At 41.8% G+C, this 14971-nt stretch overlaps 1 protein-coding gene across 2 annotated transcripts in view; it reads left to right on the forward strand.

Moving 5' to 3' along the window:
• Nucleotides 1–14971, forward strand: part of trappc8 (trafficking protein particle complex subunit 8) — a 151809-nt gene that overhangs the window by 105120 nt on the left and 31718 nt on the right. For both annotated transcript variants that reach the window (XM_078541129.1, XM_078541130.1), the window contains 2 exons: nt 1219–1350; nt 3735–3889. In XM_078541129.1, coding sequence (XP_078397255.1) covers nt 1219–1350; nt 3735–3889 — 287 coding nt within the window. The remainder of the gene's footprint in view (nt 1–1218; nt 1351–3734; nt 3890–14971) is intronic.

Here is a 14971-nt window from a genome sequence, read left to right on the forward strand (position 1 = left end):
TTTGAGTATAAGAGTTTTATTGCAATTATATAGGGCATGGTGAGATCACACCAGGAGTACTGTGGGTAGTTTTTGTCTCCTTATTGAAGGAAGGATATACTTGCCTTAGTTGGGTGTAACAAAGGTTCATTAGGCTGATTGCTGGGACATGGTGATTGTTCTGAGGTGAGATTGAGTGCACTGGGCCAATAGTCTCTGGAATTTAGAAGAATTAGAAGTGGTCTCATTGAAACATATGAAATGCTTAGGGGACTTGACAGGTTATATGCTGGGGGGGGGTGTTGTTTCCCCTAGCCGTGGGGAGTCTAGAAGTAGGGCTGCAGTCTCAGAATAAGGGATTGCCCATTTGAGAATCAGATAGGAAATTCCTTCACTCAAATGGTGTGAACTTTTGGAATTCTCTTCCGCAGAGAGCTGTGGATGCTCAGTCGTTCAGTACATTCAAGTCAGCAATTGAACTATTTTTAGATAATAAGGGAATTTGGATAGTACAGGAAAATGGAGTTGATATAGAAGATCAGTCAATATCACATTCAATGGTGGAGCAGGCTCAAAGGGCCTACTCCTCTTATTTCTGATAGTCATATTATACAGCACAGAAACAGGCTCTTTGGCCCATCGTGCTTGTGCTGACCACCAAGCACCTATCCCAATCCCATTTTATGGCATTTCAAGTGCTCGTCTAAATACTAAAATGTTGTGAGGGTTCCTGCCTCTACCACCCCCTCAGGCAGTGTGTTCCAGATTCCAACCACCCTCTGGGTGAAAAACCTTTCCTCGAATCCCCTCTAAACCTCCTGCCCCTTACCTTAAATCTATGTCCCCTGGTTATTGACACCTCCACTAAGGGGAAAAGTTTCTTCCTATCTACTCTGTCTATGCCCCTCATAATTTTGTATACCTCTATCAGGTCCCTCCTCAGCCTTCTCTGCTCCAAGGAAAATGATCATAGCCTATCCAGTCTCCTTTTATAGCTGAAACGCTCCAGCCCAGGCAACATCCTGGTGAATCTCCTCTGCACCCTCTCCAGTGCAATCCTTCCTATTACGTTCGATGTTGATTAGGTTTTAGTTAATTAACCTGAAACATTAGCCCTGTTTTCCCCCTCCATGGATGCTGCCTGATCTATTGTTTATTCTCAGCACTTTGTTTATTTTACACTTGTGAAGATTGTTGATTAGTTTTTGTCATTTTTCCCTCCTTGACCGGTTCTCGCAGGCAGTTGCCTCAACGCTAGCAACCTCTACTCCGTAAAATCTGGAAGCAAGCCAACGGTTCCCCATAGCCTCAACTATCAGCCCAGCTCTTCAGATCAACTGGAGTACTTCCATGGGCTAAGCTGGACAGAAGGTTAGTTGTGGAGTTGGGAGGTGGGGTGGGGGTGGTGACTGGAGTGGGATTGGTGGATATGCTGGTCAAGAAGTGCTTTATATTTGTGAGGCACTCTCTTGTCTGTTCATCACACTCTGACTCAGAAAACATGTTTTAGATACTGGGTTCTGAAACTCTTTGATAGCATGGTAGTGGGGAGACGCTGGCTTAATGGTAATGTTGCTGGGCTAGTAATTCAGAGGTCCGAGCTAATGTTCTGGTGTCAAGGGTCCAAATCCCACTACAGCAGCTGGTGGACTCAAATTTTAATTAATAATCTGGAATTGAAAAGCAAGCCTCATTAATGGTGACCCATATAACCACTGTTGTTTGTTGGAAAAAAACCCATCTGGTTCACTAATGTCCTTTTAAGGAAGGAAATCTGCCATTTTACGTGACTCTAGACCCACAGCAAATGTGGCTGACTCTTAACTGCCCTCTGAAATGGTGTGGCAAGCCACTCAGTTCAAGGGCAACTAGGGATGGGCAACAAATGCTGGCCTTGCCATTGACACCCACATCCCATGAAAAAAAAAGTTAGATGCCCTTTTTGTAATTGTTGAGCTGTTTAGCTCAACTGCTCCCATCATCGTCAGTGTTATCTGAAGAACACACTGTAGTTCATTCTTCAAATTCAAGATGATTGCAGAAATTGAGCAAATTATCAGTTGTGGCTGCAAATTGCTGATCAGGTGACTAACTATATATAGAGTCATTGAATCGTTACAGCACCGAAGCAAGCCGTTCTGCCATTGAGCCCTGTAGAGCAATCCAGTCAGTCCTACTTTCCTGCTCCGTCCCTGTAACCTGCAAGTTTATTTCCCTCCGGCACCCATCCAATTTTCTTTTGAAATCATTGTCTCTGCTTCCAACACCCTCGTGGCCAGCGAGTTCCAGATCATTCCCACTCACTGCGTTTATAAAAAAAAAAAGTTATTCTTCACATCCTCCCTGCATATTTTGCCCAAAACGTGAAATCTGTGTCCCCTAGCTCTTGTACGACATGTAACTTTTTTGTTAGCCTCCCTGATCTGACTTGCAATGCATCCATAAATACTGTATTTTCATTAATAACGTGGCATTTTAGCAACAAGTATTTAGTTTGATTTTTCAGCCAACCTTTTAAAGAACCTTTCACATCATGCAACACTGATGGTAACTATTAGGTCTCTTGTATCTGTGCTGGATCTGAAAAAGCTGTCCATTTAGTCCCACTGTCCCTGCTCTTTATCCCATATCCTTGATCACCTTTGCTATCAGGCTTGGAAAACATGCGGGATGAAAAGGGCATCATTGCATGCGTCTATCATTATAGTTTGTAGCATTTCTATTAATTATTACAGCTGTTAACCAGATCATATGTTCAGATCATTTTTCTCAATAACTTTAAAAAGAAACTCCATTAATTTTCAGATTGGTTTTAACGTGCCTGCAAAATAGTTAAGTGAATGAGGGCAGAACAAAACTTAAATAGTAACATGAACCGTTGTCTAATCTCTAATTCAGCTCTAATTTAAATTCATACAAATTAATTTAGTTTTGCTATGTATATATGTTAAACTAAATCCTTTGGATTTCTAAAGATTGAACGGATTTTTAGATTCATGCTTAAAAACATAGGGGCAGGAGTCGGTCATTTAACCCCTCCAACCTGTCCCTCCAGTCAATGAGATAATGGCTGGTTTGCAACCTAACTCCATATACCTGCTTTTGTCCCATGCTACTCTGTAGTGGAACTAAGACTTTCAGTTCAGGTAAGCTGATTTTTGATTAAATCCATTCCGTCTAGCAGCAATCTGGTTCCCTTCTCTCAGAATTTCCACAGTGGGCTGATACTTAGGGACCCAAAAATCTGTACATATGTTCCACACTGAGACCAATATTTTTCATTCTGAGCTGTAATTTCTCACCCTGCTTGGCAGGAATGACCTCTAATCACAGACACAGAACTCCATTCCTCTGGCAACTATTTTCTAATGTTATGAGAGGCAGTCAGCTTTGTCATAACCTTGAAGAGGTTCAATATTAAGTATATAAAGTTCCTGGGAGCACCATCTTTAAAACCTCGCTTCACAGGAGTATGAGGCCGTACAGCTAATAGTACCAGTAGAATGATACAGCACAGATGGAGAGCATACAGGGAAGCAGCAGGGACTAATTGGACAGCTGTTTCATAGAACTGACAGAGGCACAATAGGCTGAGTGGCCTCCTTCATTACTGTATAGTTCTACAATTCTCTACATATAAAAGAAATCTTTTCGTTTACTTGAGGTTGTTGAAATGAGTCGACCATTACCATCAACCACCATGTTGATAATGGGCGTAATTGCTTTCCTGAAGCATCATTTTCCCTTTGTTTTAGGCAAAACACCTCATGGGTTATCAGTAAGAGGACGGCAAGATTTGGAAATCCAGGGGCCGCGGCTCAATAACACTAAAGAGGAGAAAACTTCTGTTAAGTATGGATCAGATCGACGGCTAGATCCCATCATCACAGAGGCAATGCCTTTGTTAGAGGTAAAGATCCATCATGACATGAATTAGCCCAGTCACTGGCATTGGTGTGTCCAAAAGTGGGATATTACTCTTCCAGACTTTCTAATACTTGGATTCCATTGCATAGTTAGAGAATGAAATAAAAATTACAGTGCAAAATTGCATTGGAATATTCAAATTGGAATATGCAAATATTCTTAGCATGGACTTGACACGGTATACACACTTTAATATCTACTGATTTGAATAATGTTCCTTTAATTGAGTATTTTGGAAGGTCATATCACTGCTTGGTAGTCTGGTGATAGAGCGGTGGACCCACTTTCCAAAACCAAGCCTTGCTGACCAATAGGAGTGTGACAAAGAAGTTGAGTTTGCCCCTCTCCTGTCCATAACACAACCCTGTGTGGAAACAGACTTCTTGTTGCGGAACAGCAGAAAGCTTTGAGGGGAGAGGTTTCAGATCACCTGAGTCAATATCCTAGATATCCCTACCGCACACCATTGAGAACACATCACTAGGACTGCAGGCCCACAACTACCTTCACAAGGCAACTAGGGAGGGACAATAGATTGACTGCTATGTGAAGAGTTCTTTGTGAACTGCCACGTGGTGGTGTAGTGAGTGAAGGAAAATGGGAAACTCCAGGATCTAAATTTACACTGAAGCTGAAGTTAATTTAAATTTGTGCATTAAATGAGCTTATTTCTATATGCCCAGTAAGATTCTAATTGTTATCCTTTTGATTTCTGTGTACTGTGAAATTCCTTAATGGCTGAAGAAGGGACCTGGATGGAGTTGAACATAAAGATGAACAGGAGAAAAATATTGAGCAATAAATGCTGGCCTTGCTAGTGATGCCCACATTCCATGAATAAATGAAACAAACTTTGGTGATTTTACTAGGGATTCTGCTAATATGCAGACCAACATCAAATGGAGGTGTGCATTTAATATTTACCAAGTAGTGAATAGATTCAAGAGATTGAAAATGAATATCTCTCATCAGGTGAATGAACAATACTCCAGGCCTAGAAAGCCTGTAGGATGTTTGCTAAAGACTGTCATTTTGAAGGAGTTGGTGAGCACTGGGAAGCATTGAGAAATATAGTACCCATATTCAAGAAAGGCGACAGAGTTTTAACCTATCAACTGTAGATCCTTTAACTTTGCATCAATAATTGTTGATCACCTATATGAAATTAACCTAACACATAAGCATTCAGTATCAATTCAGAAGGTGTAAATCTTTTGAGCAGGTTTTTGAGCAGCCAGATTGATGGGGAAGTGATATGGATAGAAGATTGGCTAGCTGTCAGAAAGCAGAGAATAAGCATAAATGGGCCTTTTTCTGATTTGCAGGATGTGACCAGTGGAGCCCCACAGGGTTCAGTGCTGGAGCCTCAACGTTTTACGATTTACATCAATGACTTGGATGAAGGGAGTATAAATTGGTAGCTAAATTTGCAGATGACACAAAGATAGGTAGGGAAGTGTGTTGTGAAGAGGACTTGAAGTTGCAGATGGATATATAGATAGGCTGAGTGAGTGGGCAAAGATCTGACAAATGGGAAAATGTGAAGTTCACTTTGGCAGGGAGAACAAAAAAAATACTTAAATGGAGAACGACTGAATAATTCTGAGGTGCAGAGGGATCTAGGCGTTCTAGTACTTTTATTTGTTCATGGGTCATGGGTGTCGCTGGCTAACCCAGCATTTATTGCCCATCCCTAATTGCCCTTGTTTAGAGGGCATTTAAGAGTCAACCACATTGCTGTGGGTCTGGAGTCACAACAGATTTCCTTAGTGAACCAGATGGGTTTTTATGACAGTCGACAGTGGTTTCATGGTCATCATCAGACTTTTAATTCCAGATTTTTATTGAATTCATATCCCACCATCTGCCATGGCAGGATTCAAACCCAGGTCCCCAGAGCATTACCCTGGGTCTCTGGATTACTAGTCCAACGACAATACCACTACGCCACCGCTTTCCCATCATGAGTCACAAAAAGTTAATATGCAGATACAGTTAGGCATCTAATGGAATGCTATCCTTCATTATGAGAGGGATTGAACGTATAAGTAAGGGTGTTATGCTTCAGTAAAACAGGGCATTGGTGAGACCGCACCTCGAATACTGTGTGCAGTTTTGGTTTCCTTATTTAAGGAAGGATGTAAATGCATTGGAGGCAGTTCAAAGGAGGTTTACTGGATTGATACCTGGAATGAGTGGGTTGTCTTATGAGAAAAGGTTGAACAGACTGGGCTTGTTTCCACTGGAGTTTAGAGTGAGGTGTGATTTGATTGAAGTATACAAAATCTTGAACGGCCTTGACAAGGTAGATGTCAAAAGGATGTTTCCTTTTGTGTGTGAGTCCAGAACAAGGGGGCACTGTTTTAAAATTAGGAGTCGTCCTTTTAGTACAGAATTGAGGAGAAATTTTTTTCTCGAGGGTTGTGCGACTTTGGAACCCTGTCTCAAAGTGGTGGAGGTGGAGCCAGTGAATATTTTTAAGGCAGAGGTAGATTCCTGTTAGGCAAGGGAATCAAAGGTTATTGGGGTTAGGTGGGAATGTGGAAATTGAAACGCAAGATGATCAGCCATGGTCTTATTAAATGGCGGAACAGACTCGAGGGGCTGAATGGTCTACTCCTGTTCCTATTTCTTATGTCCTTATGAGTCGGGGAGGAAAATGCCATATTCAGTAATACAGCTGGGTTTGTTTTTGTTCTTGGGGTATGGGTGATACCATATTTTTTGCCCCTCCCCGGTTACCCTGTGAAGGTAATTGTGGGCCTGCAGTCCTTTTGATGTGTTCTCAATGGTGTGCGATAGGGATATCCAGGATATTGACTCAGATGATGTAGAACCTCTCCCCTCAAAGCTCTCTGCTGTTCCGCAACAAGAATTCTGTTTCCACCCAGGGTTCTGTTGCAGACAGGAGAGAAGCAAACTCAAACTCTTCATTCTCTCCCTGTTCTGTCTGTAAGCAGAGGTGTTTCTGAATTATTTTGTAAGTAGACTGTGGAGTGTTTCCCCAAACCCTCGGTTAGTGTGCTCCAATTTAAAAATAACTTGTAGTAAACTCTTGTTATGATTAACTCAGAAGGTTAGTTTATTCACATTCAAACCCCGGGGTGGGGGTGGCTGCGGAATGTATGCTCACACTCTCACTCACCTGCTCACATGCTTGCTCGCTCACATGTGCACGCTCACTGACCCGCGCGCAAGCATTGTCATATATATATATATATATATATATATACGTATACAATAAGGGTGGATAGAAAAGAGGAGGATTTACAACTATGAGCAACAATAAAAGAACCACAGGGTAATACTAGTTGCGTGGTTTCCAAAGGCTAGGAAAAATCAAAGTCAAGAGTGTTTCCTTTGAGTTCAGTCCAATTGAGTTCCTGGTTGGCAACAGCAACACGAAACTCCTTGAAATGAATGACAATGCAGCACAATGGGCTTTCTGTGCTGAGACTGTTTGGCAGGCGATAATCAGAGTCTTTTAAAATCAAAGAGACTTTGAGGAGTTGAGAGATGGTGGCTGACTGATCAGCCGGGAGATCTGCTGGAGTTCTTTTTGGCCGGTGTTAAGTCAACAGACTGAGATGAGAGGCTTGAAATGTAATATCAGAACAGTCCAAAAGACCAGAAGCATTGGGCCATGTGACATGGCCCATTAATGAGTCAATTGCAGCCTCGCAATCAGTTTCTGTGCATCTGGCCAAAATCCATTGTTTTCCTTAAGAGTAAATGGTAATCTTCAGGTAAAGCGAGTTTCCAAGTCTGTTATTGTCCTGGTTTGGGGAAGTCAGTTCGTCAGTTAATCGTCTAGTGTTCTGTGAACATAATGTGGCCGTACAGTGGCATGTGAGATTCCACAAGGATGAGAGTGAAACTCTTTTTTGTTCTTGCAATCTCTGGAAGCTACTAGAACAGATAACCAATGTCATGGGTCATGTGACCTGTAGCAGCCATCTTGTGGTTCAGCAAAAGTCCATTTTAACAACAAAATAATTTTGATACACAGTTTTGATTTCTTTTCAAGTCTTATTGACATGATGGTTCTTTATTTTTATCATCCACCACTTGGAGCACCATATTTATTGATATTGAATTCCATCTACCATTTTTAGCCCATTTCCCCAATTTTACCAATATCTCTGTGCAGTTTCCTTTTGTTCTTCTGAAGGTCTAACTCCCCTATTTTCATGTTGACTGCAGACTTGAACACCACTAGGCCAATGTCCAAACTGTTGGAAAAAACACTGAGCAGAGTGGCCAAGAATTAAACCTTGAGACACACCACCATCCAGTTCTTCTAACCACTTTGAAAAGAAACTACCCTTTACTGCCACTTTGTTTTCTCCATTCTAACTAATTTTTAATCCAGTTTGCTATCCTCCCACTGGCTCCATATACTGTGGTGTCTTCTGCAATAAGGTTGCATATAATACCTTGTCAGAAGGCTTTCCTCATATTCGCAACATCATTCCCCCCCTGCCCCCCACCCCATCTGTGAGCTTTACAAATTGAGAGATTTGTCAATCACGATCTGCACTGTTTAAAATCAGTGCTGTTGCTAACTATTTTCTGTTCATGGCAATCTTTATTAAGGACGTTCCCTAACTGACCTGTAATGACCGAGATGAATCCTGTCTCCATTTCTAAATAACAGTACAAGCTTGGCCACTGCAGTCCTTCACACCAAATTCAACCTCGAAAAATAAGTTCTAGGCTTCAGCAATTTTTTTGCCTTTGGCTGCCCCTCGGGCTCGGTCTCTAGCCGAGGTAACTTATCTGAAATTTTCCTTTTGCCCATTGTAATGTCACTCTTCTAAATCTTGATCAACTTTGCCTTCTCCACTCCAATTTCCTTTGCTTTAGTGAAGACTGATATAAAATACTCTGCTATTTTTTAGCCATGACCTACAAGATGACAATCCTCTTGGGTAATAATTCTTTTTCCTGATGTATTTTGAAAAATTGTCGAACCCTTTGAACATGAGAAATACTGGATGACTTGAGCCTCTACAAACTTAAAAAGATTAGGTGTGATATAATGCAACAGAAGTATACAAGCTGCCTAACAGTTAGAGACCATAAACCTGGAGCAATATTTTCCAAGGAAGTAGTATGAAAGAGTGCTAGTTCAGGGTTATGGAAGGATAAGGCTTGGAACGGGATGTGTTCCTTGATTAAATTTAAGCAATAACTCAAAGGCTTCCTGAAAGAGATTGAGATAGGGGCATTGAAGTTATTTATAAAAAGGCTAGATGAGAAGTGTGAGGTTGGTGTTCAGAAAAATGAGATCAAACCTTTTAACTTTGCTTGTGGTTGTGCATCTATTGAAAATTAAAGGCAGAAATCCATATTTGTTAAAAGCAAAATACTGCGGATCACGGAATCACGCAGCGCAGAAGAGGCCCTTCGGCCCATCAAGTCTGCACCGACACGTAAAAAACACCTGACCTACCTACCTAATCCCATTTACCAGCACTTGGTCCATAGCCTTGAATGTTATGACGTACCAAGTGCTCATCCAGGTACTTTTTAAAGGATGTGAGGCACCCTACCTCCACCACCCTCCTAGGCAGTGCATTCCAGACCGTCACCACCCTCTGGGTAAAAAAGCTTTTCCTCACATCCCCCCTAAACCTCCTGCCCCTCACCTTGAACTTGTGTCCCCTCGTGATTGACCCTTCAACTAAGGGGAACAGCTGCTCCCTATCCACCCTGTCCATGCCCCTCATAATCTTGTACACCTCGATCAGGTCGCCCCTCAGTCTTCTCTGCTCCAGCGAAAACAACCCAAGTCTACCCAACCTCTCTTCATAACTTAAATGTTTCATTCCAGGCAACATCCTAGTGAATCTCCTCTGCACCCCCTCCAGTGCAATCACATCCTTCCAATAATGTGGCGACCAGAACTGCACACAGTACTCCAGCTGCGGCCTCATCAAGGTTCTATGCAACTCCAACATGACCTCCCTACTTTTGTAATCTATGTCTCGGTTGAAAAAGGCAGGTGTCCCAAATGCCTTTTTCACCACCCCACTAACATGCCCCTCTGCCTTCAGAGATCTATGGACACACACGCCAAGGTCCCTTTGTTCCTCAGAACTTCCTAATGTCATGCCATTCATTGAATACTTCCTTGTCAAATTACTCCTTCCAAAGTGTATCACCTCTCACTTTTCAGGGTTAAATTCCATCTGCCGCTTATCTGCCCATTTGACCATCCCGTCTATATCTTCCTGTAGCCCAAGACACTCAACCTCACTGTTAACCAACCGGTCAATCTTTGTGTCATCCACAAACTTACTAATCCTACCCCCCACATAGTCATCTATGTCGTTTACATAAATGAAGAATAATAGGGGACCGAGCACAGATCCCTGTGGTACGCCATTGGATACTGGCTTCCAGTCACTAAAGCATCCTTCTGTCATCACCCTCTGTCTCCTATAACTAAACCAATTTTGAATCCACCTTATCAAATTACCCTGTATCCCATGTGCATTTGCCGTTTTTATAAGTCTCCCATGTGGGACCTTGTCAAAGGCTTTGCTAAATCCATATAAACTTCATCAACTGCACTACCCTCATCTACACACCTGGTCACCTCAAAAAATTCAGTCAAAGCCATGCTGACTATCCCTGACCAAACCTTGCCTCTCCAAGTGGAGATAGATTATCTCCTTCAGAATTTTCTCCAATAGTTTCCCTACCACTGACGTGAGACTCACTGGTCTGTAGTTCCCTGGCTTATCTCTACAACCCTTCTTAAATAGTGGAACCACATTAGCTGTTCTCCAGTCCTCTGGCACCTCCCCCGTGACCAGAGAGGAATTAAAAATTTGGATCTGAGCCCCTGCGATCTCCTCCCTTGCCTCCCTCAGCAGCCTGGGACACAAATCATCCGGACCCGGAGATTTGTCCACTTTGAAGCCTGCCAACACCTCCAATACCTTGTCACTCCCTATATCAATTTGCTTAAGAACCTCGCAGTCTCTCTCCCTGAGTTCCATAGCTTCATCCTCATTCTCTTGGGTGAAGACGGATATGAAGTATTCGTTCAACACTCTACTGATGTCCTCTGGCTCCACCCATAGATTCCCCCTTGGTCCCTAATGGGCCCTACTCTTTCCCTGGTTATCCTCTTCCCAATGATATACTTATAGCCTATCTTGGGATTTTCCCTACTTTTACCAATCTGGAAATCTGAAACAAATTCAAAAATTGCTGGAAAAACTCAGCAGATCTGACAGTGTCTGTGGAGAGAAAGACAGAGTTAATGTTTCGAGTCCGTATGACTGAAGAAGAGTGTTCTGTGGTAGGATAATTACATGCCTACTTTTACTGGCATTCCCTTTTTTAAAAGTGACTTTGCACATAACCAATTAGTTTTGTTTTGGAATACACTCACTTTTGTAGGAAAGCTTGCTGTCTAAAGATGAGTCATACGGACTCAAAACATTAACTCTGTCTTTCTCTGCACAGATGCTGTCAGACCTGCTGAGTTTTTCCAGCAATTTTTGTTTTTGATCTGTTTGTTTGTTAGCTTGATACACATCTTGTGCTTGTCCTTTAACAGTCACTTCAGAAAAGAAGTCATGGTGTAAATATTTTGATACGAACTGCACTATATAATTGCAATTCTATATGGTATGTTTTATATGGTATTCCTTCAGCACCTTCCGAATGCACGACCTCTACCACCTCGAAGGACAAGGGCAGCAGATGCATGGGAACACCACCACTTGCAAGTTCCCCTGCAAACCTCACCATAATGACTTGGAAATATATCGCTGTTCCTTCACTATTGCTGGGTCAAAATCCTGGAACTCCCTTCCCAACAGCACTGTGGGTGTAACTACACCACATGGACTGCAGCGGTTGAAGAAGGCAGCTCACCACCTCGAGGGCAAATAGGGATGGGCAATAAATGTTGGCCTAGCCAGCAACGCCCACATCCTGTGGAAGAATGAAAAAAAAGACCCACAAAGATAAAGGGATTCCAGTGGCATTGTTTTTCAGAAGTTTGGCTTGTTTATATTTGAGTGTTCTGTGATAGGATAATTACATGCCTACTCCTACTGGCATTCCCTTTTTTCAAATTGACTTTGCACATAACCAATTAGTTTTGTTTTGGAGTGTAGTCACTTGTTTTGTAGGAAAGCTTGCCAGCCAGTTTGCACATATCAATGTTCCAAAAACAGCAGTGAGATGAATTAGTGATTAACCTGTTTTTTGGTGAATGTGGATGAATTTTGGCTTGGGCCTGGAAAACTCCCTGTTCCTGATGAACAGTCAGATATAGTCTTGGTTTTAATGTCTTATTTGAAGATGGTGCCTCAATGCAGAACTCCCTCAGTTTGGCTGACAGTGGACCTTGAACTCTGAACCTTCTGCCTTGGGGTGAGAATGTCACCATTGTTACTGGCTGTCAGATTGTGCGGCTGTACAATTTACAGTCTCAGTAAAAATAAGAATTGCTGGCCTTGGCAGTGGCGTCCATGTACTGGAATGGATTGTCTTATGAGGAAAGGATGGACAGGCTAGGCTTGTGTCCACTGGAGTTTAGAAGAGTAAGACTTGATTGAAGCATACAAGATCCTGAGGGGCCTTGACAGGGTGGATGTGGGAAGGATGTTTCCTCTTATGAGAGAATCTAGAACTACGGGACACTGTTTAAAACTAAGGGGTTTCCCATTTAAGACAGAGTTGAGAAATTTTTTCTGAGGATCGTGAGTCTTTGGAACTCTTGCTCAAAAGGTGGTGAAAGCAGAGTCTTTGAATATTTTTAAGGCAGAGCTAGATAGATTCTTGATAATCAAGGGGGTAAAGGTTATTGGGGGTTGGTGGGAATGTGGAATTGAGTTTACAATCAGACCCATGATCGTATTGAATGGTGGAGCAGGGACGAGTGGCCTAATCTTATTTATTTGTTCGTATGAATAAATAAAATTATGTTGTACAGCTAGGAAATGGAGGAACAATGAATTTGGACATTTGTTTTAACGTCCACACTGGGAATAATAGAAAAGTGAAATTTTGCACGTTATAATGGAGTTAATTTGTGCTGTACCCTTCAAACCTCTGACTCAATAACAATTAGATCAGCTTGTCATTATAACATAGCTATTTCATGTTGTCTCTGAAACTAGCCTTCGGGGTTACCACAGTTTTGTTCCTATCTTAATACTTAAGAGCCATCCCAGTGGACATGGTTTATTTCCTGTGCATACCCTAGTGTGATGTTGTAGAAAAGTAATAAAACCTGGAGTTCAGCAAAAATTGGCACTGCATTGTCACTTGCATTCTAACTTACAATGACACAAATTATGAAAAGACATAAAATTTGACAAGTGCAATTTTGAAGCTGAGAAAAATTCAACGTCTCGCTTTTAAAAAGTATTGGAGCTAGTAAATTTTGATCTTGAGACTTCAGTTGCACAGACTGCTTTCCTGTAGGTTGTCAGTATGTTGTCAGTAGAAGTTATAAGAATCGATCATTAAGGAGGTTATAGCTGGGCACTTAGAAAAGCTCAAGGCAATTGAGAAGAGTCAGCATGGTTTTATGAATGGAAAATCATGTTTAACCAATTTATTGGAGTTTTTTGAAGGAGTAACATGTGCAGTGGATAAAGGGGAGCCTGTAGACGTACTGCACTTGGATTCCCAGAAGGCATTTGATAAGGTGCCACATCAAAGATTATTATGGAAAGTAAAAGCGCATGGTGTAGTGGGTAACATATTAGCATGGATAGAAGATTGGCTGGCTGGCAGAAAGCAAAGAGTATGTTTAAACGGATCTTTTCCTGATTGGCAGGATGTGATGAGTAGCATCCCAAAGGGGTCTGTGCTGGGGCCTCAACTTTTTATGATTTACACCCATGGCTTAGATGAGGGAAGTGAAGACGTGGTAGCTAAATTTGCAGGTGACACAAAGGTTGTGAAGAGGACATGAGGTTGCAAATGGATATAAATAGGTTGAGTGAGTGGGTAAAGTTCTGGCAAATGGAGTTTGATATGAGAAAATGTGAAGTTGTTCACTTTGGCAGGAAGAACAAAAAAGCAGCGTATTAATTAAAAGGAGAACGGCTGCATAATTCTGAAGTGCAGAGGGATCTAGGTGTTCTAGTACATGAGGCGCAAAAAATTAGTATATAGGTACAGCAAGTAATTAAGAAGGCTAATGGAATGCTATCCTTCAGTACGAGAGGGATTGAACATAAAAGTAAAGATGTTATGCTTCAGTTATACAGGGCATTTGAGAGACCACACCTCAAATACTGTGTGCAGTTTTGGCCTCCTTATTTAAGGAAGGATGTAAATGCATTGGAGGTGGTTCAAAGAAGGTTTACTAGATTGATTCCTGGAACAAGTGGGTTGGCTTATGAGGAAAGGCTGGACAGACTGGGCTTGTTTCCACTGGAGTTTAGAAGAGTGAGGGGTGATTTTGATTGAAGTATACAAGATTCTGAACTGCCTTGACAAGGTGGATGTCAAAAGGATGTTTCCTCCTGTGGGTGAGTCCAGAACTAAGTGGTACTGTTTTAAAATTAGGGGTCGCCCTTTTAGGATAGAGATGAGTTTTTTGAGGGCTGTGCAGAGGTAGATAGATTCTTGTTAGGCAAGGAAATCAAAGGTTATCGGGGTTAGATGGGAATGTGGAAATCGAAACACAAGAAGATCAGCCATGATCTTATTGAATGGCAGAGCAGGCTCAAGGGGCTGAATGGTCTACTCCTGTTCCTATTTCTTATGTACTTATAAAGGCATTTGATAGAAGTGCCAGGAAATTTAATGGCTGCTTTTTTGGACTGGAAGAAGGTTTGTTGTGGAGTTCCCAAGGAGCTGATGTTAGGATTCCTGTTCTCCTGATATACATTAATGACATAGACTTTGGTGTACAGGGCACAATTTCAAAATTGGTGAATGATACAAAACTTGGAAGGATTATGTAGAACTTGAAAAGACAGGTTGGTGGAATGGGTGGACAAGATGAAATTGAGTGTACAGAAGTGGGAAGTGATTCATTTGGTTGTTATAAATCCTAGTTCATGGCTCATAGTAATAT

This window comes from Cetorhinus maximus, chromosome 4 (genome assembly GCF_964194155.1).
Source record: "Cetorhinus maximus chromosome 4, sCetMax3.hap1.1, whole genome shotgun sequence".
NCBI classification, from domain to species: Eukaryota; Metazoa; Chordata; class Chondrichthyes; order Lamniformes; family Cetorhinidae; genus Cetorhinus; species Cetorhinus maximus.